Below are 20,965 nucleotides of genomic sequence, written 5' to 3' on the forward strand. Positions count from 1 at the left end.
CGTCGTCTTCTTCTTCTTCTTCTTCTCTTCGTCGTCTTCTGCGGCCTAAAGACACACGGCGACCTCTGGTGTGGACGCAGCTGTCACTACAAATTTTACAGCGCGTCTAAAACCCGCGATTTCTGCTTTTCGTCTCCTCTTTGTTGTAAATTGTTTAAAAGCCAGACTGGTTGCAAACAAGCGCTGTACCATTCTTTCCACGTCCGTGTGAGCATTTCCAACAAAGGGGTCCTTGTTACTCAGTGAATAACAGCAACATTTGAAAATATACGAGAATGTATTTATGAAGACGCTCTAGAATTTTTTAGCTTCTGTGTGTCATTTTAATACCATTAAGAATTAAAGATGACAAATATACTTCCTAGAACACTCAACAAAGGGGTCATACAAGCTGGAGTCAAAGTCCAACAGTTCTCAGGAGAAGACCAGCATCCTCCTGGTCAGGTATCTCATTTGTCCTGCTGCTACCATGCTTGTCAGTCCCACAGCAGCAATGTTGGGCCATGCAGAGACTACAGGACAGCGCTGGACGTCCCTGGAGGAAAGAAGGAGACTGCTTTGTCCTGGACTTTGAACTGAAATGTCTTCTTGTTGTCTTTCCTCCTGTCACACACCTCCACCTGAACACACACACACCCAGTATACTTATCGAAGTGCACTGACGCAAGTATTCCATTTGAGACAGCACTGGAGCATTCCAAGCATGGTCCTGTATAACAGACAATCACCTGACCATGGATGTCCCTGCAGTAGCCAGTGGGGAGACCCTGTACGTGAAGAGCCAGGCTACATTGATGAGTCAAACCCTTCAGCAGCCTCTCTGAGCCTCTGTCGTCGTCATCTTCGCTATCGCAGCGCAGCAGCATCACCATGTTGCCCTGCAAAGTCATGTCAAGGTCACAGGTGGTCTACGGTATGAGTAAAGTTCTTCTCAGGACCAGCAGACCTTCAGTCGGGAGCACACGGCAGCTCTGCAGTAATGGCTGAAGTCCAGCACGGCGCCCATGCCCACTCCAAGACTCAGCAGCACGCTGAGGTCATCCACCAGCAGCACAGGGGGACCCCTCCACGGCTCTCCACCCCCCCAACTGATGCTGGAGTTCACAAACTGGAAGAGACTACAAAGACCGGCAGCGGGATTCCTGAAGGAGGAAGAAGTGGAGAGGCAGCGGTTTAAAACAATCGTCCAACTCAAAAAAAAAAAAAAAAAAAAAAAAAAAAAAAGGTTTCACCTGAGGAAGTCCATGGCTTCACTTCCTGTTTGGGCATCTTGAGGATTCAGGATGGACAAGGATTCATTGAGTCCCTCCAGGAATACCAGTTGACCTTTGTCCTTTGCCTGAGACAAACTAACACCCTGAAGACAATATTATTTAGCAGAACATTAGAAACAGCTCTCAAAATAATACACATAAAATTGTTTTATTATTAGATGTTCTAAATGTGACAAATCATCTCCACAAATAGAGATAGACTTCAGTGTGTTCATGCAGGACGTACCAGTCTCTGGCTGACAGCACTGTAGTGACTAAAAGACTGAGCCAGGCCCAAAAAACACACTTTGCAACCAGCTGAAACACAAGACAACGCTAATTACTAAACATTTAGTTACCACAATCACTTAGGACTTCATAAAACAATCAATATTATTGTTGACATTTGTTTGATCAATATTTATGTTGATATGAGTTTGACAGTCGGGGTCACATGATCACCTCTGAGGTAGAAGCCTAGGAAGTGATGGACGAGGAAAGAGGCATCACTCTGCCTGTCGGACAGCAGCACAAACTCTTCCTGACATCAAATGTGTTAGCATGTTAGCATTCGTGTTTAGTCTTTGTAAACTTCTCTCAAAGTGAAGAGTTAGATGAATAAAAGTGTCATGTCCTCACCGTCGGAATGTTTTCTGGGCTGATGTTCAGGATACTGTTCAACTCTGCAAACATTATTAGCCAAACTAGCTACACGACCTAAACATAAAAAATAGTTAAACAGCCGTCATACAGCAGCGATGTCTTCGATAAAGAGACAATACAAGAGTCCACATGGTCTTTACAAGTCGTATATGTAAACAACAAGAAGAAGAAAAGCACGGAAAAGCCACTCGATGCTAACTGCTAAGCAAACGTGAGGAAGTGGCGTACGACCAAAGATAGGATCAAACAAAAATGACGGCTCACTCTCGAATTAAATCGCCTATTTACTGTCTTATTGCATTTTTCTGTTCCTGCATCATTTGTGGTATTTCACCATCAGGACATGGAGACACATACTGACAAAACACCTACATGTCATTATGGCAAATTAATTAACTTAAAGACAACCGCATCTTCTTATTATAAATATCTTTGTCTTTTAAAACGACATCTGCTGGCTGCGCTGTGTAATAGCATTGGAAGTAAGGATAGGTTTTTTTCCACTTTCTTGGATTTTCCTTTGCTAAATATATCGCAGACATAAAACATAACTGTTAAATGATGAAGCAGCAAGTCAGGGTGTAGTCTACTGTTTGGTCAGCAGATGGCAGTGTGAAGCTCTTATCCAAAGACTTGACGATTAGACCGTAATCAAGCTGCATTAATGTAATACTAGGAATGTTATTTAACCAAAAATGTATGTTTGTGTAAAATACATTGTAGATGTCTATTCACAGTTATGTTCTCTAAAATTGGAGCTAAATAAGTAGTTTGAATTATGAAGAACTTAAGGCTGATTTTTGTAGCTGTCACTTATGTGCTGCCATCTTCCATCAGGCATTAGCTGCTAGCTGCAACTTGTTAAAGGCACCTGCGCTGCGGTCTAAAGCAACAAGACGAGCACCATTTGATCATGTTCGTGCTGGCCTTACAGTGTACACCAAAACACACTCATTTAAGTAGCGCAGCTTCTATAAAGACCACACGTGCACTCGAGGAGCGAACTAGTTTGTGTGCGCATGTGCATGCAGACGACGTGCTCGGTGGCATGTGGATGTTTCTTGTTGGAATGAAAGCTGCTTGGGTCTGCGCTTCATCATGGCAGCTGCTGATTGGCTGAAGAGGTGGTGGAATGATGCTGTTAGCATCCAGCAGAAGCCTTCGTGATTGGCTGGCTACTACACACACGCATGAATGCACAAATCAAGCATGCATGCAAATGTGCATGACACACGCACACATACACACACACACACAGCAATGAACAATATACAAGTTCATACGCTCACATCATGCCTACATGCGTGTGCTCAAACAATGAGGCGTGATTGACATGCAACATGGCCACGCCCTCAGACGTCTGCTTGAGTCACACGACCTTGAGTGTGCTGCTATAAAGTGCTGAGCCATATTCTATGGTTGTTCACCTGGATTGTTTTTTAGCTAAACTGAACAATATAGTATCTCCAGGAAGACATTGCGTGTGCGTGTGTGTGTGTGTGTGTGTGCGTGTCTTCTGCTCAGCCCCAACAGTGATTTTGCAATGAAACAGCACCCCCTCTGTCTTGAGACATCATCAACAGGTGAAGGCGTAGCAGCGATGCTGATAAGATCATCACTGGTTAGTGAGTTATTTAGTGCACCCACCCGGAAGAGCATTCTAGCACTGGTGCACGTACGTGGCTGTTTAAGGTGTACAAATAAGTGTGCCCCTCCCCCACCTTTGCAGAGTTGGTCATGTGATGCCCACTTGTTGCCATGGCAGCCGCTACTTCTTACTTGGCTTCATTGTGTGTGTTTGTTTCCTTCACGCTAAGAAGTCTTTTCTTCTTCGGGATAAAATGTTTCTCTACCGCCCCCCCACCCCATCCTTAATTTATTTGAGGAGACACAAGGACACCCAGCAGCCCCTCCCCCATGGGAAGCATTGACCACAATAAGGTCTTTAATCCATTCATTTCTCAACATTCCTAAACACAACATTGACAAAGACTGTGTGTGTGTGTGTGTGCTTATGCTCCTGCGGTGTATCATCTCTGTACACTAGTTGTGTCAGTGTGAGTGTGTAGTTAGTATGTGTGTGTCATTGTGATGTTTGAAAAGAGCGTGTGAAGGTGCCAGATGCTTTGTGCACGTATGAATGTAAGTGTGCACGTGAGCACTGCTATACTGTGTGTGTGTGCGTGTGTGTGTGTTTGTTCATATGCAAATATGTTTAAAAAAAAAAAAGCTTGAAGCACTTTTCACATGGGGACTTTATGAAAGAACAGTGTCTCTAAACTCCGCCCACTTTAGCTGTCTCATGCTGGACATGTTGACATCATGACTAATTCTTCTTGCCGAAATGAATAAAAAGAGCAAACTAGCTTTACTCCTTTGTTTCCATGACAACGGCCTAAAAAGAAAAAAGCGACAAAAGCACTAAAAACTGCTGCTGAAAGTACTTGATGGCGTTGTCGTGTAAATTTGTGTTAGTAGCACTTGTACATCAGCGTCAATCACTGCACACCATCTTGAGTGTTGCGCGTGCAGCATCCGGGTACTGACAGTGCGCTGCATTTTGCCGTCCTTCTCAGTGTGAATGCACTTATGCACTCAAAAGATTAAGTACACAAGTGCACCAACTGAGATACAATTAACACAACATGTTGTCAAGTAAACTATTTTACTTCACTGGTGGTTGTCATGTAAACATCCTCAGACAGGTGAAGAGTTTGTAATCAACCATTTAATTATGCAATCAATCAGACATTTTTAACAGTTCAGTTGTAGTGAAATCCACCATGACAGACCATCATCACATTTCACTGACGCCACCAATAAATAAACGAGCTGAGTGCATTTGTGCTTTGGCCACTAGGGGCTCTACTGAGCCCTGTCACCTCCTTGAACGCCAACTATTGTCATGCCTGTGTCTCAATTGGTGCACTTGCGTACTTACACTTTGTCGTTTGAGTGCATAAGTGTTTACACTAAGAAGTACAGCAAAAACGGAGTGCGCTGTCCGTATACTCACATTTGTCCTCAAAAGCCTCGAAATGGTGAGTGTGCAGTGGCGGGACATTTCCCACCCTCAGTAGTCGCCACCTTGGTTACATCGCGGAAGCAGAGAGACTACCAAATAAAAAGTGACGCCTGAATGACGCAAGCTAGAAAAATTCATAACAAATTCATTTTTAATTATTGTAGGCTTGCAAATATTTTATGGGGAGACCTAAATATTGGCGATAATGCTCCATCAAGTGGTTGCAATTCACCATTAAAAAGGAGCGAATAAGTAGGTAAATATTGCGATTGCTCTTTTCAGTAAGTGTACAACGACCGTAATGGATGAGGGACAGGACGACAATGTCAATTCCCACACTCAGAAACTAAGTACACAGTGTACACAGTATACTTAGTGACGTGTACTGACGTAAGTATTCCATTTGAGACACAGCATTAGTGTGTGTGCGTGTGTGTGGCATGGAGAAGAAGGTCATAGAGAGGTCATAGAGAGGTGATGTTAAAAAGGTTTATTTCAACAAGTGTGGTTTGTTGTTGGTTGAAAGAGTATAAAATAAAAAGAAGTACATGAAAGGATTAGAAATGAAAGAAAAGACACGTCGTGTTTGTTTGCAATATTTAAAACATCACTGGATTAATAACAAACATCAAAGCTCTCACTAGCTTTTTTCTTTACACACCTTGGAATTCTTTCATGTTTTTTACAAAATACAACAATGCAGGCAAGGAAGGTGTGTGTGTGTGTGTGTTTGTGTGTGTGTGTGTGTGGTGAGAGAGAGATATGGGGCAGTCATGTGACAGCAACAAGGGGCGGGGCTGCGAAACAGGATGGTGCAGGGATGAAGAGGGGGCGGCGTTTTGGGGATATGGGCGGCCGTGGCCGGATGGCAGTGTTGGCGGGCGGGCCCCAGGATGGGCCGCTAGGTGGACCCGTGTGGCGTAGAAGTGGTGAAAATGTTTCACATCATGTTGTTCTGCAGAGAGTTTACCTCTGACGAGTTGTCCTCCCCCAGCAGCTTGTGGTTGTCGTGTTTGGGGGTCAGAGCGTTGTGGATGTTCAGGGACTCGTCTTCCTGGGGCGGGGCCTTCACCGCATCCTCCAGCTTGTTCTGGGAAGTGGGATCATCCTAGCCGAGAGGAGGAAGTACAAGGAGTTAGCGCGCAGACAACATGTATACACATACGTACGCGTACATAGACGGTATACACGTATATTTCCTGTACATGTACAAGTGTCGGCCAATGCTGACTTTTGTCTGTGGACGCTAACTACAATGTGACGCTCTTTGATGTTCTCATTGGTACATATGCTAACAGTAAAATAATAAGTACTGCGTGTATATTTGTATACATGCTAATAAGTAGTACAGAATAAATACCGTGTGTCATACTTGTATGCAGGCTAATAAATACTAAGTAATAAATACTGTGTGGAGTTGTTGTATACATGCTAATAAATAGTAAATAATAAACACTAATGGTAGTAATTTACATTTTAACAAATAATACATAAATACTGTGTGTAGTTGTGGTATACATTTTAATAAAGACTAAATAATAAATACCGTATAGTAGTTGTACACATGCTAATAAAAAATAAATAGTGTGTGTAGTAGTCAACTACGACATTATATTTATAAATACGATGTACGGTAGTTGTACACATACTAATAAAAAGTAAATACTAAATACTGTGTGTAGTAGTTGTGCACATGCTAATAAATACTGTGTAGGAGTGTGCCACTGCAAACTACTGACAGTCTACAGTACGATAAACGGCAAAGACCACCAGTGACGATACTGTGTAGAAAAAAATCTTCAAAAAAAAAGGGAATTAAAGAAAACCCAACGACCATGTTTTATTGAGTTTTGAACCCATGGGTGTTCAAAGTGCAGCCCAGGGGCCATTTTAGGCATTTTCCCATTATCACCTCAGCATATTATAAAAATAAAATGAATTGATTATTAATGAGATATATTTTAGATATTACACTAATTAGCTTTGTCACTTGTAGGTCAAAGCTAAGATGTGGATGTTTTGTAGCTTCCAATATACAGTATTGATCTCCATTGGATCAGCATCTTTAATGTACAAAATGTACTTTTTATGTATGTGATGGAAAAATCGAAAGTTTGGGCAGCATTCTTTTAACCGGTGTTGTCTGCTGAGTGATGTAACGTCTTTAATCAAGTCTTGCATCCTCCTAAGAGCTGCTGATGTTTTCTCTCATTTACTGATTGCTTGGAGTATTTCGCTTCTTCAGCGTGTGTTGTGTACAGTATGCTACGCCGGGCTGTTCATCTCCTGCTGCAGGATGAAACTCACACAGCTGCTAGCAAAGACTCCAGAAAACGGGCGAACATCTCCCATCTGTAATGTCCACAAATGTCCTTTTTCCCAGCAGTCATGAATGCATCACGCAAAACTCATCACAGCATCCAAGTCACGTCTCAAGTCCAAGTCAAGTCTCTGCTGCTACACTTCCTGTGTCATGTGCATAGTCAGTGGTGGGGGGTGGGTCGAGGGGCGTCAGTGTATACAGTGTCTTCCATCTGCTTGTCCTCCTGCTGGTGGAAGAGGTGAACTGCATGAATAACACCAGCCGCCACCTCCATCCACCCCCAGACAAACCAGGAGCAACATGCACATCCGCATGCGAGCACCCCACATCAAAGCACCCCCCCAATTCATTTCATAATAGTGATTCATGCAGACAGCTTTCCCCCCATCCCCCACTGATAGTGCTGGTGGGTGGTCAGTGGGTACCATGTCCACATAAAGACATCTGCTATGCACTTTAGGGACCTGCAGCCTTCACACACACACACACGCACACACACACACAACCCCCCCTCCCCCCATCCACTGTTAAATGTTGAAGGTCAAAGAAGGTTATTTACCAGCTAGATAGTAACTTCCGGCAGGACGTGCGGGTACGTGACTTCCATGGTTACGGGGTATGGGCCCTCTGTCCTCCCGTCAGCGTGAAACTGGAAAACGTTTTTGTTTTGTTGGCTTTTGCTTGTGTTGCATGGGTGGAGGTGGTGGTGGGGGGCGGGGGGTAAGGAGGCACAGTCACGAGGAGTTTTCAGCGTTTTGGGGAACAGAGATAAAAACAAAGTTCTGATGGTGATGATGATGAAGGCCTGACTCCTCCCCCCAGCTCAACCAGCTAATGCTAATGCTACTATTATTGTAGAGTTACTACATACTGTACCTTTAATGATTAAATATTCACGTCATATCAGTCATATGACTTCACGTGTACGTTAGCTCGTTCACACTATGCTAGCTGTTTGATGAAAGTGAGTGTACAATTCAAAGAGTTCCCCCTCCCACCACCACTGAATTGTCTTCTATTCATTTAATTTTTTTCTATTTACCCGCTGACCCGCTCTGGGTCACGGGAATCAGTCTGAGTAAGGAAGCCCAAACTTCCCGGTCTTCGGCCACACCTTCCAGTTCCACAGGGGGAACACCGAGATGTTCCCAGGCCAGCTGCAAGACATAATCGCTCCGGTGTGTCCTAGGTCTACCCCGGGACCTCCTCCCAGCTAGACCTGCCTCACCAGGGAGGCATCAGAGCTAGATGCCCGAGCCACCTCAACTAGCTCCTCTCCATGTGAAGGAGCAGCGGCTCTACTCTGCATTCTTCCTGGATGACCGAGTTCCACACCCTGTTAGGGTGAGACCGGCCACCCTATGGAGGAAATGTTGGCTGCTGCTTGTGCAGCCTTGGCGGAGGCCAACGTTCACAATGAACAGGCTCCACGTACTGCTGGCAATGCAGACCAGGTTCCAGCTTCGGTTTTACAAGGTCCAAATTACACGTAGTTGTGCGCCACAAACCCTGTACTTCCAGGGCTACCCCAACAGGACATCGTGAGGGACATGGTCAAATGCCTTTTCCATGTCCACAAAGCAAATGTGGACGACTTGGACAAACTCCCATGCACGTTTCTGTACCCTTGCAAGGGTGTAGAGCTGGTCCTGTGTTCTGTACCTGCACCAGGTCATACCCTTCTCTCCAGCATTCTGGAATAGACTTTTCACAGGGTTATCCCCCTGGAGTTGCAACACACCCTCCGGTCACCCTTCTTGAAATGGGGGAAGATCACCCAAGTCTGCCAATGTTCCTGACTTCCACGCAATATTGAAGAGCTGTGTCAATGAAGAGAGTCCCACGACATCCAGAGGCTAAAGGAATTCAGGGGGAAATTTGTCCAGCCCAGGAGCTTTGCCACTGAGGGGTTTTCTGACTACCGCAGATAGAGAGGGGTTGAGCTGCCAACTGATCACCACTTGGTGATGACTTGGATTACATGGTGGGAGACCTGGCAGACACAAGCACATGGTGAGATAGTGGGGGTATGCTGGGAACATTTGTCAGTCTCGTGTTCATCGAGTCTTCAACTCACACCTCCAGCAAACCTTCGCCTGCTTCTCAGGGGAGGTTGAGGATATTGAGTCCGAATGGGCTATATTCCGTGCCTTCATGGCTGAGGCAGACAATCAGAGATGTGGTTGCAAGGAGGTCCGTGCCAACGATGGTGGATACCCCCGAATCCGATGGTGGACACCAGAGGTTCGGGAGGCCATCAAGCTGAAGGAGTCTTACCGACCATGGATGGCTTGACAGCTGTTAGGTACCAGCAGGCCAAGCGGCGCGCGGTGTGTGGCATGCGACTTTGGCTCTGGTCAAAGCAAAAACTCGGGTGTGGAAGGAGTTCGGTGAAGCCATGGAGCGCAAAGAAGTTCTGACAAACCATCCAACACCTCATAAAGAGGAAGCAATGCCAAGTCCACACTGTTTACAGTGGCATCAGAGTCCTGCTGACGTCAGATGAGGATATAATCGGGCGGTGGAAGGAGGCCTTTCTCAATCCCACTGACAAACCTTCCGTTGACGAAGCAGAGTGTATTCATTTTATATTGATTGTATTGCAGTGGGCGGGGCATGAATGTTTGAAGTCATCTAATTGGCGAGAATATCTCAACCGTGGCCACCTTGTGAGTGACAGGAAATGTTTGGTTGTGATGAGCGTTTTGTGGGCGTGGTCATTATTGTGTTGTTGTTGTTGTTTTGGTTTAACTGACAGCTGAGGCAGCGGATGATTGGTTGACAGCGCCACACTAACAATGACACAGCAGTTTGGGAAGGTGAAGGGGCGGGGCTATCTGACGAGGGGGGCGGGGGGGTTCTGGTCTTACCTCACAGTCGGACTCCTCTTTGGTCTTACACTCCCACGTGTATCTGCTCATGGTTTTCTGAGGGGAGGGGGTGGTCAAAGGTTATACTCCTTAAGCAGACAAGCATCGTCATAGCGACAGAGGGAGGGCGGAGAGAGACAGAGCGGCGGAGCTTACAGCGAGAAAGACTCGGCAGACAGGAAGAGAAGAACTAACGAGAACTTTACACTTCTTCTAATTGTATTTTTAATTTTTTTTAATGAGACTGATGTGTTCAGCCATAGCAGCACCATGGCCAAAATAAGCACATTTTAATAATAATAATTATAACAGAATTAGCTTTGATATTTAATTGCTAATGTAGTTAACGTTAGCTTCTTTCTTAAAGCACTCCTCCTATTCTCCCGTTGAGGAGTACTGCGAAGCCAACAAATGTTAGAAATAAAATACAATAAATTGATTATTTTAGTGTTGTAGTGTACGTGCAGTAGGACATTTCTTGGTTAGGGACTGTGACTTTGTTGAGATGTTTTGGGGGAGACGTAATGAAGATGTTTCTTTTTGGTCTTTTTGTGTGAGAGAGTTGTGAAAATGTTCTTTGTTCAGTTAGAGGGAGGTACCACTTCTACCAGAATGCAGAAACAAAACACATTCAACCTCGGCTGTAGCGCAAAGTGCAACCATGCTGCTGAATGCCGTAAAAAATAACACGCTCATGTCAGCATGGCGTGTTATTTTTACGCCATCCCGCCATGCTAGGCTAACTAGCTAGGCTACTAGCTAACCATGCTACAGTTAGTCCAAGTCTTGCATCTCAGATGTTTATCCTGATATTCACCGTAGAGCCTTCAGTGTGACTTCCCACCCAGAGCGTGTGGCCCCCACCCACTGTCCCGCCCACTTTCAGGATAAACAAGACAGTTTGTTAGCAGACAGCGAAGCAGAGCTGTAGCGACTGGCATGGCCACCGGGGGGGGGGGGCGCGTCATGCCAGGACTTACCGATGCGAGAGGCGAGGTCAGAGAAAGATGGCGGTGGCAAGGAGTGAAGGATGGTGGCAGTTAAAGCCACGCGGGGGACAGGGTAGGGGGGTCGTCATGGCAACAGGCTGCAAGGGCCTCACTGTGATAGGACGATTTAGTCTACAGGAGACATGAAAGTCTTGTACATAGATCTATATCTACATAGAAGACTTTTCTGTCTGACACGCCCACCATCCTCCATCGCTCTTCAAACACCCCCGTCCTCCACCTCCTCCCCCCTCTCACGCTCGCCTCCGAGTATCGATACTCAGATACTCATGCCCATGCATTAGGGGGAAGAAAGAGGGAGTTACTTTAGGTCGGGGGGTACAGATGCAGAAAAAGGGTGAGAGAGAGGCGAGAAGACGTTACCTGACAGATAATGTTATCATAGTAAGCCAATGCACGGGCATGGGGGGCGTTAGGAGGGGTGTCGCACAGTTTCCTTACATTTGGGTGGGAGCCCTCAGCGATGGTGGACAGCGAGAAATTATCATTGTGCTGCTCCGACGTGGGCCGGTACTTACTGCTGGGCATGAAGGGTGGGGGGGGCAGAGAGGGAAAGGATGAAGAGAAGAAAGTCAAAGGGGGCGGGGCAAAAAAGAGCAAGAAAGCAGCTTTAGATTGACAGAAGAAGCAAATCATTTAATCTATGATGCAAACATATTCACACTGCTTCCTGATTACTTGCCGTCTACTTCCTGATTACTTGCTTCTTACTTCCTGATTACTTGCTGCTTGCCTGCTGTTTACTTGCTGCTCACTTACTGTTTACTCCCTGCTTACTTCCCGGATGCTTCCTGCTCATTTCCTGTTTACTTCCTTGTCACTTTCTGTTTACTTCCTTGTCTCCAGTCACTTGCAAAAGAAGAGAAGAAGTGAGGTGTCGCTGGTCTTGTTTTGTGGGGTCCATCAGCGCCGTCTGCGCCTGCATCAACATGAAGATGCTAACTAGCCTGTTGACATTTGTGGGGGCTGAGGGTGAGGGGTGTGAGGGCGTGATCTCTCATGTATTCATGAGCGTTGTCTGCGCCCCCCCCCGCACCCTTCCTCATCTTTTTGTACTTGTTGAGGTTGTTTCTCTTTCTCTTCATCATGCCCCCCCCACTCCCACCCTCAAGTTTCACAGCTGCATGTAGGTCAGCCCCGCCTCCCCCTCATCCCCACGCCCCCCCACTCAGGCTGGCCTACTTTCAGCTGGATGCAGGGAAGCAATGACATCATCCTTTTCTCTTTGTCAAAATGCCTTCTCGCCAGCGTCTTGTCGCCATCTTGGTTTTCATCATCACGCCAACTTCCCCCCCACCCCACAGCTAAAAATAGGCTCATAGCATGGGAGCTGGCATTGACGATTCAACGGTCCGCTTCACATTTGCACGTTCGATTCCTGCGAGCTGCTGCTCAGCGGTTGCCATGGAGATGGCTGCTAAAACACTGTGGAGGCAGTGGCCAAGCATCCCCCCCCCCACCACACACACACTCACACAGTCTCACTGTCAGCCTGCAACACTTTACATTCAGTCCACCTCCATCCACGTTGGCAGCCCTCCCCCACCCTCTTCCTCCTCTTGACGCCATTTTACCAGGCGGGATGTTCCAGGTGTGTAAAGATGGCCGTCATGTCAGCTTGCTGTCATGACTTTTTAAAGGACTGTTGAACATGTTGTTGATGTCTCACCTGCGTCTGCGCAGCTTCTTGTTCTCTGTCTTGAGCACGTGCAGCTTCTTGGCGAAGCAGACCACCATCATGAAGAGCAGCAGCACAACCACGGCTGACGCGCCCACCGCCAAGCACATCACCTGGAACTCTGTCACCACCGCCTCGCAGCGAGCGCCCTTGTGCCAAATGTAGTCCTGCACGTTACACCTGAGTGGGCGGGGACAGGCGTCAGTCACCAGACAGTGCAACATTTACATTGACACACGTGATGTGTCTCCGTTGCACTTGCATAAGTGTGTTCACACTGACAAGTATAACAAAATGCAGTGCACTGCCAGTGATGGACACTTCTCACTCTCAATAGTGGCCATCTTGGGGAGAGATGCCAGAATGGGAGGGACTAACTTGAAATAATGAGGAGCAATCCGTAGCAGTGCAAAGTAGTGAACAGAAGAAGAAGCCAGTGGCTGTATCTCAAATGGAAGACTTCCGTCAGTACACTTCAATAAGTATACTTTGTACACTGTGTACTTGGTTCCTGAGCGTGTGAATTTTGACAGTGTCTCAAACCCATTACTTTTGTTATACACCTACCACAGGTGACGATTACAATACTTAGCCACTTCTTCTTCTCTGCCTTTTAATGGTGAAATGCGACCACTGGAGTTAGTCCCTCCCCTCGTACGATAAAGTAAAGATGGCGACCACTGAGGTTTGTAAGTGTCCATCACTGTACACTCACCATTTTGAGTGTTTTCAGTGCAACTCACGGGTACTGACAGTGCACAGCATTTAGCTGCACTTCTCAGTGGGAATGCACTTATGCACTCAAAATACTAAGTGTAAGAGCGCAAGTGTTCACGAACTACATTTGTAACAGTTTTGTTTCTTTAATGTAATGGTCAGAAGACGTTGCCATGACGACAAGTGATGTGCGTTGCCATGACATGATGCTGCGTGTGGTGATTTGTGAGACATGTTGGATTGGACTTGAAGGCACACAAAGAAGAGGTTTATGTAAGACAGATGGGGGGAGGGGATGCAAATAAGAGACTCTGGAGAGAAGGAGGGGGATGTGCTGGTCGTCATGGCAACTCAGTCTGACTCTCATTCCATCACATGCAGAAAAACTAGCTTCAGTTTGCTCTTTGCTGCCCCCGCAGTCTGTCCTCCAGTGACCCCTTCCGTGTGTGCCCCACCTAGTGAGAACATCTACATGAGCCAACCCTTGTCGTTGTCGTCATCATCATCATCACTGGCTGATAACAAGACTAACTTTAAACTTGAACTCACCACCTGACTTCATGTGTGCAAAACACAAAATAACACACTAAACTTCAATACAACCTGAAGCACTCTGTGTGCGTGTGTGAGATCACTTGAATGTCAGACAAGTTTGGCAAAAACAAAGTGTTTGAGTCTTTTGTCCCAACCTTGCTGGCAGCCGTAACTCTCCTGTGTGTGTGTGTGTGTGTGTGTGTGTTTGACCTCATAACCTCATTGACTGGAAATGAACTCTGACACACACACAATCTCTCCTGCGTGTGTGTGTGTGTGTGTGTGTGTGTGTGCAGATGGTTTTATTATTGTGAGTGTGTTTCCATGAAATTTAACACACTGCATGCAAACGTAATTATATCAAGCTGCAACACACACACACACACACACACACACACACACACACACACACTGGCAGCGTTGTAAGGTTATGACTCACTGAGTTTGTACTCCACCTCTCAGTATTTCTCATCTGTTGACGCTTTCTCTTCCTAAAGTGTCTTACACTCCGGATGTCTCGTCTCTCAATGTCCATCACACACACACGCACACACGTTACCTGCAGAAGGTTCCAGCGCCCTCCAGCATGTAACACTGTCCTCCATTGTAGCAGTAGTTGGGCACAAAGTCGCAGGGCGAACGGCAGGAGGCGTTGACCATCTGGTAGCCCACGCGACACCCGCCCATCCCATCAGAGCCGTCCACCGGGGAAGAGGCTGGAGGCACCCCAGCGGGGAAGTTTGGCATGAGGACACCAGGACCCCGTGGCCTGGAACGAGCTGGAGACCCGTCGCTCTCATAGGCGTCGGTGGTGGTGTCTGCGTACTCGTCGGCCGTGGGCGACACGCCATCCTCGTACGGCGTGAGGTAGTCGTAGTTGTCAGGCATGGCCCAGGAAGTCGGGTCACCGCCCTGAAGCTCATGAGCTGGGGATGTGGTGGAGGGCGGAGCCAAGTCCAGTTTGCGTCCACGGGAGGACGGGTCAAAGAAGTCCACATGGAGGACGTCGAGGTTGGCGGGGTGGGTGGAGGGCGGGGGCGGGGCGGCGTGGGTGCTGGTGAAGGATGGGTCCAGGTCAAAGACAGCGATGTCCTTGTCGTGGATCCATGGCGGGTCGTTGTGTGCCACAAGCCCCTCTTCTTCTCTCACGTCATGTTTGCCAGGGTTGCTCGGCAACAGTAGCTCTGTCTCAGCCGAGTCGGGGCTGATTTGTGACGGGGAGGCCACGGCCACTTCCTCCACGCCCGGAACCACAGGTTCACCAAACAAGCCGCTGCCCCCCTCCTCCTCCCCTCCAGCGCGGGGCACGCGGCCCGCCCTCGGGGTCACAGTGTTGACGACGTTGGGCCTGACTGAGCCACTTGGTCTGGTTGCCACAGTGACCACATCAGCGAGCCCTTCCTGCTCGCTAAGCGGGGCGGTCCTGTTGGCGGCGGCGTCTAGCTGGGTGGAGTTGGTCGCCATGACACCTCCTGCAAACACGCACAAACAGGAAGTGAGCTCGCACACACGTCATCTGAGATCACGTGTTTGAATCCTTGAAACACTGCTAGATGACTGCGGTGTGACACGCTTTGGTATTATGGGATGCAAGACCGCTTTAAAGGATTAAAACATCATTGACTGATGCTCTTCAATGATCAACATCTTAGATTAAAGATTAGCAAGGACACCACATCATCATGTGTGCGTGTGTGTGAGTGTTGGCTCTCAAAGCCCTGCCCACAATGCTGTCTCAATGTTGTCAGGTCATTAAGTGCACGAAATCAACTTTCCTACTTTCCCATGATGCATTTGGACACAAGCACTTTGTTGACTTTCACTTGACTGACAAATACTTCCAGAAGTACATGGACCAGCAGAGGCGGAGCCAAAGATGTTCTCAGACGATCACATTGCAGTGCAGACCTTACAAAAAAATAAAATTGCTACTATGTAGAGCACAGGCCTCGGCTGAAGAGGGTGTACGTCACATTACGACTCGTTCATCCACACCTTTATCTGGACCTGCACCAACATGTAAAAGCTCTTTCTTGGCCCATACCACACCTCTCCACTCATGCTGTGTCTCAAATGCAACACTTGCATCAGGACAATAAGTATACTGTGTACACTGTGTAGTTCCTGAGTGTATGAACTTTGACAGTATAGTGCTGTCCCAAATCCAGTACTGTGTACACTTACTGGAAATAGCATCCTCTTCTCTCCTTTTAATAATTGCAACCACTCGACAGAGCATCGCCAACATCGCCAACATTTGGGTCACCCCATAAAATATTTGCTAGTTTTTTTCCCCCACTTCTCCATTGTACAACCATTAAAAATGAATTTAGAATTTTTCTAACTTGCATGTACCCCTTGCTTCAAATGAGGCAGAAATTACATTCCTTTTTCTTTGGTAGTCTTTCCCCTTCCTCTGCTTAGCCAAGATGGCAACTACTGAGGGTAGTAAGTGTCCAAGACTGCAGACTCACCATTTTGAGTGTTTTGGGGTACTGACTGGGCAGAACAATGGTCGATTGGTTAGCATGTTGCCCCACAGACAGGGGATTGTGGGTTCGTATCTCTGTTGGAACATCACTGTGTGGAGTCTCCCTGTACATTCGAAAAGTATACATGCTAGATTAAATGGAGATTCTAAATTCTCCATAGGTGTGAATGTTTTTTTGTCTATATGTGCTCTGTGATTGGCTGGCGACCAGTTCAAATAATGATCCACTCCAGTCCTGTAGGTGGCAGTCACTACAAAGTGGAGCACAGTTGAAGCAATGATGGACTCTAAATACAAGAATCCTGATTGATGTGTCTCAATTGGTAACTCATTTATGATGGACACTTACTACCGTCCATAGTCACCATCTTGGCTGAGCAGGAAAACGCAAGAGACGAACACTAACACTTGAGTGGTTGCAATTTACAATTAAAAAGGAGAAAAGAAGAAGGTAAATACTGTGATCATCATTGTCAGCAAGTGTACAACAGTAATGGATTTGGGACAGCAACACACCATCAAGACAGAGGATGTGTGTGTGGATAAATCAATTGCCATTTTGTTACGTGTTGGTGTAAATCAGGGGTCTCAAATTCGCGGCCCACGGGCCATTTGCGGTCCACCAAATCGTATCTTGCGGCCCGCGACTGGACATCAAAGAGTAGTGTAACTGCAGGCCGCAACGTCCGGGCAAACTCAGTGTTACTTACATACTTACAGGGGCAAGTAAACAACACTGAACTAACAGTAGTGTTATCACATGGATGTATTGTGAATTGTATCGTATCATGAGGTACCCTGAGATTCCCAGCCTTACTCCCAATACTTGATGCGGCCCAGCCTCACCCAGACTCTCCCTCCAGTGGCCCCCAGTGAAATTGAGTTTGAGACCCCTGGTGTAAATAGATAAAAATGTCGCGCTGCTAACAAACACACTTTGTGCTTGGAGGAGGTAAGTGTAATTAATGATGTCCTGTCAGGCTGGGACCAGGTCTTCTCTGATGGTCCGAACATGTCTTAGCTGTTCTAGAAACAAGAACGTCCTCAACAGAACCAAAACTGAAGCAACAAAGGACAGAAATGATGATGGAGTTTTCCTCCATGCAGTTGGAACAGCAGCATCTGTTACCATGACAACACATGCTGTCGCTTCCTGGTACCACACCAGCGCTTTGGTGCCTTTGGGCTCATTGGAGGTTTGTTTTTCTTCTTTCAGGCTGAGGTCGTTCACGGGTTAATCCTCAGTCGACCCACACACACGCACTGACAGGATGTGAACAACCTTAATTTAGCTTAGTCTGTCTGTCCCTCATTGCTGTACTTTTGGTTTAGTCCTGCTAACGAGCTAACTGTGTGGCGCCCTCTGATGGGCCAACACAAAACGTTCTCATCTTCGTCATCCTGGTCCTCTCGTCTTCGACTCAACAGGTGGTTGTCGAGTGGAGGGAGGATGTGTTGCCATGGAAACATCCTCTGCCTTTCTAGCGTCCTCACACACACAAAGAGAGATGCAGTTTCCACGGCAACGGCCCACTTCCTGTGCTGGATGCAGGTACGCGTTGTTTGAGTTCACTGAGTTCGTTTAGACAGTGAAGATGGAGTGCACGTGTGCACGCCATCGTGCATGGTGAAGGTAAGAACAATATACAATCACATCAGGAGGACATGTTGTGATGTGAGTGGGTGGGTGCCATGGAGGCGAAGAAGATGACACTACATGTTTTTATGTGTTGGTGAGTCACATGATAGCAGAAAAGTGCCAGCCTTCCAAATGGGGGGGAGTCTTCCAGAGACGTGCAAGATACACCCCCAATCAGACATGCACGCACGCAGTGTGTGTGTGTGTGTGTGTGTACGGGTCCTATGTCATCTGTATTTAACACATGGGGGGAGGGGAAGCAATGAAGTAACCGCTAACAGGCAGTAAAGATGACTGACAGGCGGCCACAGAGGCCAGACGGTGAGGATGAAGAAGATAAAGAGGAGGGTTCTTCTAATGGCTAACATGTAATCAGCCATCTTTAACACATACACACTTTAGTTATTAACAACTGCCGTTAACTTGAGGCTATTGCTCCTATCTAGTATCTATCTTAGCATAGCTCTCCTAGACATGGACAAAAGTATTGGGACACCTCCAGGAAGTGAAAAGTCTCAATATGTTGGAGTGTGTCTGTGTGTTCCAATTCTTCCACACCAAGCTGGATGGAGTTCTCTTTGTGCACTAAGAGCAGAAAAGGGATCTTCCCCAAAGTATTTCCACAAAGTTGGAAGCATACAATTGTTCAAAATGTCTTGTTAAGATTAAGAATTATGATTCAGGAACAATGAAGCTCTCTAGTCCTCTCATTGATTGATTGGTTGGTTAAGAGCTGTGTGATGTTGTAAATGAATGAAGTTACAGTGAGAAGACATTTTTGTAAAAATGAAAAACAAAAAAATCGGAACAAGTCCAATTTGATCAGACTGTCTTGTGCACGCGCATGCATTTATCTTATGTGCCAACGTGCACGCGCCCCGTCAGACAAAGAGCCAGCGGTGAGTGTATCACAATGTCCGTGCACGTCCCCTAGTGCATTATTCACGTGCACGCTAATCTGCGCCTGCTGGCCCGCGTGCACGACGACGCCCATGTGGTGACCTGATTACAAGTGCACTAATAAGTGAGCATCTGCAGCGCGCGAAGTGCACGCGACTGCTGTCGCGGCGGTCCTCGTCACGTGACCCAATTTCAAGCAGTCTCATTAATATTCATGTTTCTGTCAAAACATCTTTAAAACAATATACGTGACAGGTCGCGAGCACGCGCCAACAGAGGCACCCAAGAGCCTGCAGCGTGCATGCATGTGCGTGTCTTACCGTGCACGGAGATCAGGTGCAGCAGTAGCAGCAGAAGAACGCACGCGCCACGCGTGCGTCGGCAGCCTCCCGCGCACGAGTTGGGCTCCATGCTGGGCGTGCACGCGCGGTCCAAAGCAGAGAAAAGTGCGTGTGAGGCGTGTGCACGACAGGAGTCTTCTTCACTGGGTCCACTCTGCAGCATCGCCTTGCTCGGCTGCTCGGCTCACTTCGGCTCGGCTCGGCTCAGCTCAGCTCAGCTCAGCTCACGGCTCCATCGCCTCAAGGAGCGCGCTGGTGGACCTTTCAGAGCTAGGCTCGGTCCGGCTTGGCTCGGCTCAGACTGGAGCGAATCAAAGAGAGAGAAAGACTGAAAGAGAAAAAAAACAGGATGCTTCTCTTCTGGGAGGGAGGGGGGAGGAGTGAGGGAGGGTGGGGGGGGGGGGGGGGGTCCTGTCCCCTCTTCCTCCTCCCTCTCCTTTCATCATCATCTCTCCTCCCCCCTCCCAAAACCCAGTGAACATTTCTTCCTGTCACACATACAAGCCTTCATCCTCATTCTCAGCGTCTAAACTTTGACAAACTTCATCATCAACACGCGACGTCATTAGCCAAGAAAGTGGGCGTGGCCACACTGAACAATAAAAGACCACAGAATTTGACCACATAAAGCTGCACGTGAGGCGAGATGATTGATAGGGTTCAAGTGTGTTGCACACTAACCACACTACTAAAACACACTAAAGGCGTGCACTACAATGTGTTCTTGTGTCAGTGAACAACAAACGTTTGTTGTTGTGTTTGCTAAACAGAGCGAAAGTAATGTTAGCTTGACCCCGCCCCCTCCCTTCGCCTGCTAAAATCAAATAGAAAGTAAGCGCAGAGATGACGTCACTTATCTTCCAAGAAACAACATTGATCTCATATAAATAAAACATACCTCACATACTTTGCTCCATCAACTTCATCTTTGCCACACCTCGTTAACTCAGGCTCAGGAAACAAGGACATGAAACAAGGGATGAGAATACAGTACAAGGAATGAAAAGCCTCTCACACACACTATATCATGCAGTGAGTAAAACAATTAAAAACAAATTAAGTGAACTTACTTTTCAAGGATATTTCACCGGCTGCCATGTTTGCTTGATTTGAGAAGTGAGATGGTGACACGATCACATGGTGAGCAAATTGAGTCAATTACGCTAGGTGTTAACGCGTTACGATGTTATTATGAAATGGTGGTGAACGTTTTCAGTAAATCCCATCTCCATAACATCCTCATGGTCAATCTGCCGCTCAGGAGAAATCTGGTGGTGCACGGATTAGCCGCCGGATGGCTGGGATTATCTTTGAAAGTGCCAAGTGAATCATGTTGTGTGCGCCACTAAATCTTTACATTGGAATGGGACTTTAAACGCTATCATTACAATAACTACGAATATTTGGAGCTGAAGTAAGATACTTGATTCACATAACCACTGTAAGGACTATGCTGGTGATGAAATATTGTAATGTGTCCAAAGCATCCAAATTGTGACACCCAGTCAGCATTAGTAAAAT

General features: G+C 46.9%; 2 protein-coding genes across 8 annotated transcripts; both read right to left on the reverse strand.

The window, feature by feature from the left end:
* Window positions 1-312: 312 nt before the first annotated feature.
* On the reverse strand, window positions 313-2,160 carry elp6 (elongator acetyltransferase complex subunit 6). Of its 2 annotated transcripts, none has more exons than XM_054782057.1 (7): window positions 1,893-2,160; window positions 1,716-1,794; window positions 1,501-1,571; window positions 1,233-1,357; window positions 947-1,142; window positions 734-878; window positions 313-620 (listed from the first exon to the last, which is right to left on the reverse strand). In XM_054782057.1, the coding sequence occupies exons 1-7, from the start codon at window positions 1,944-1,946 to the stop codon at window positions 607-609; spliced, it is 684 nt and encodes a 227-aa protein (XP_054638032.1). In that variant the 5' UTR covers window positions 1,947-2,160; the 3' UTR covers window positions 313-606. The 2 variants fall into 2 exon arrangements, with proteins under 2 accessions (XP_054638032.1, XP_054638031.1); XM_054782056.1 differs by having other exon boundaries at window positions 729-878; window positions 1,893-2,159.
* Window positions 2,161-5,161: 3,001 nt separating this feature from the next.
* Window positions 5,162-20,449, reverse strand: LOC129185054 (chondroitin sulfate proteoglycan 5-like). 6 transcript variants are annotated; one of them, XM_054781715.1, is made up of 7 exons: window positions 19,424-19,810; window positions 14,633-15,545; window positions 12,814-13,002; window positions 11,586-11,661; window positions 10,135-10,191; window positions 7,824-7,913; window positions 5,901-6,049 (listed from the first exon to the last, which is right to left on the reverse strand). In XM_054781715.1, the coding sequence occupies exons 1-6, from the start codon at window positions 19,605-19,607 to the stop codon at window positions 7,827-7,829; spliced, it is 1,506 nt and encodes a 501-aa protein (XP_054637690.1). In that variant the 5' UTR covers window positions 19,608-19,810; the 3' UTR covers window positions 5,901-6,049; window positions 7,824-7,826. The 6 variants fall into 6 exon arrangements, 4 of the variants coding, with proteins under 4 accessions (XP_054637686.1, XP_054637687.1, XP_054637688.1 ...); XR_008572033.1 differs by lacking the exon at window positions 5,901-6,049 and adding an exon at window positions 11,328-11,448 and having other exon boundaries at window positions 10,135-11,255; XM_054781711.1 differs by lacking the exons at window positions 7,824-7,913; window positions 10,135-10,191 and adding an exon at window positions 20,343-20,449 and having other exon boundaries at window positions 5,162-6,049; window positions 11,508-11,661; window positions 19,424-19,745.
* Window positions 20,450-20,965: the final 516 nt, after the last annotated feature.

Source organism: Dunckerocampus dactyliophorus, chromosome 7 (assembly GCF_027744805.1).
Source record: "Dunckerocampus dactyliophorus isolate RoL2022-P2 chromosome 7, RoL_Ddac_1.1, whole genome shotgun sequence".
NCBI lineage: Eukaryota > Metazoa > Chordata > Actinopteri > Syngnathiformes > Syngnathidae > Dunckerocampus > Dunckerocampus dactyliophorus.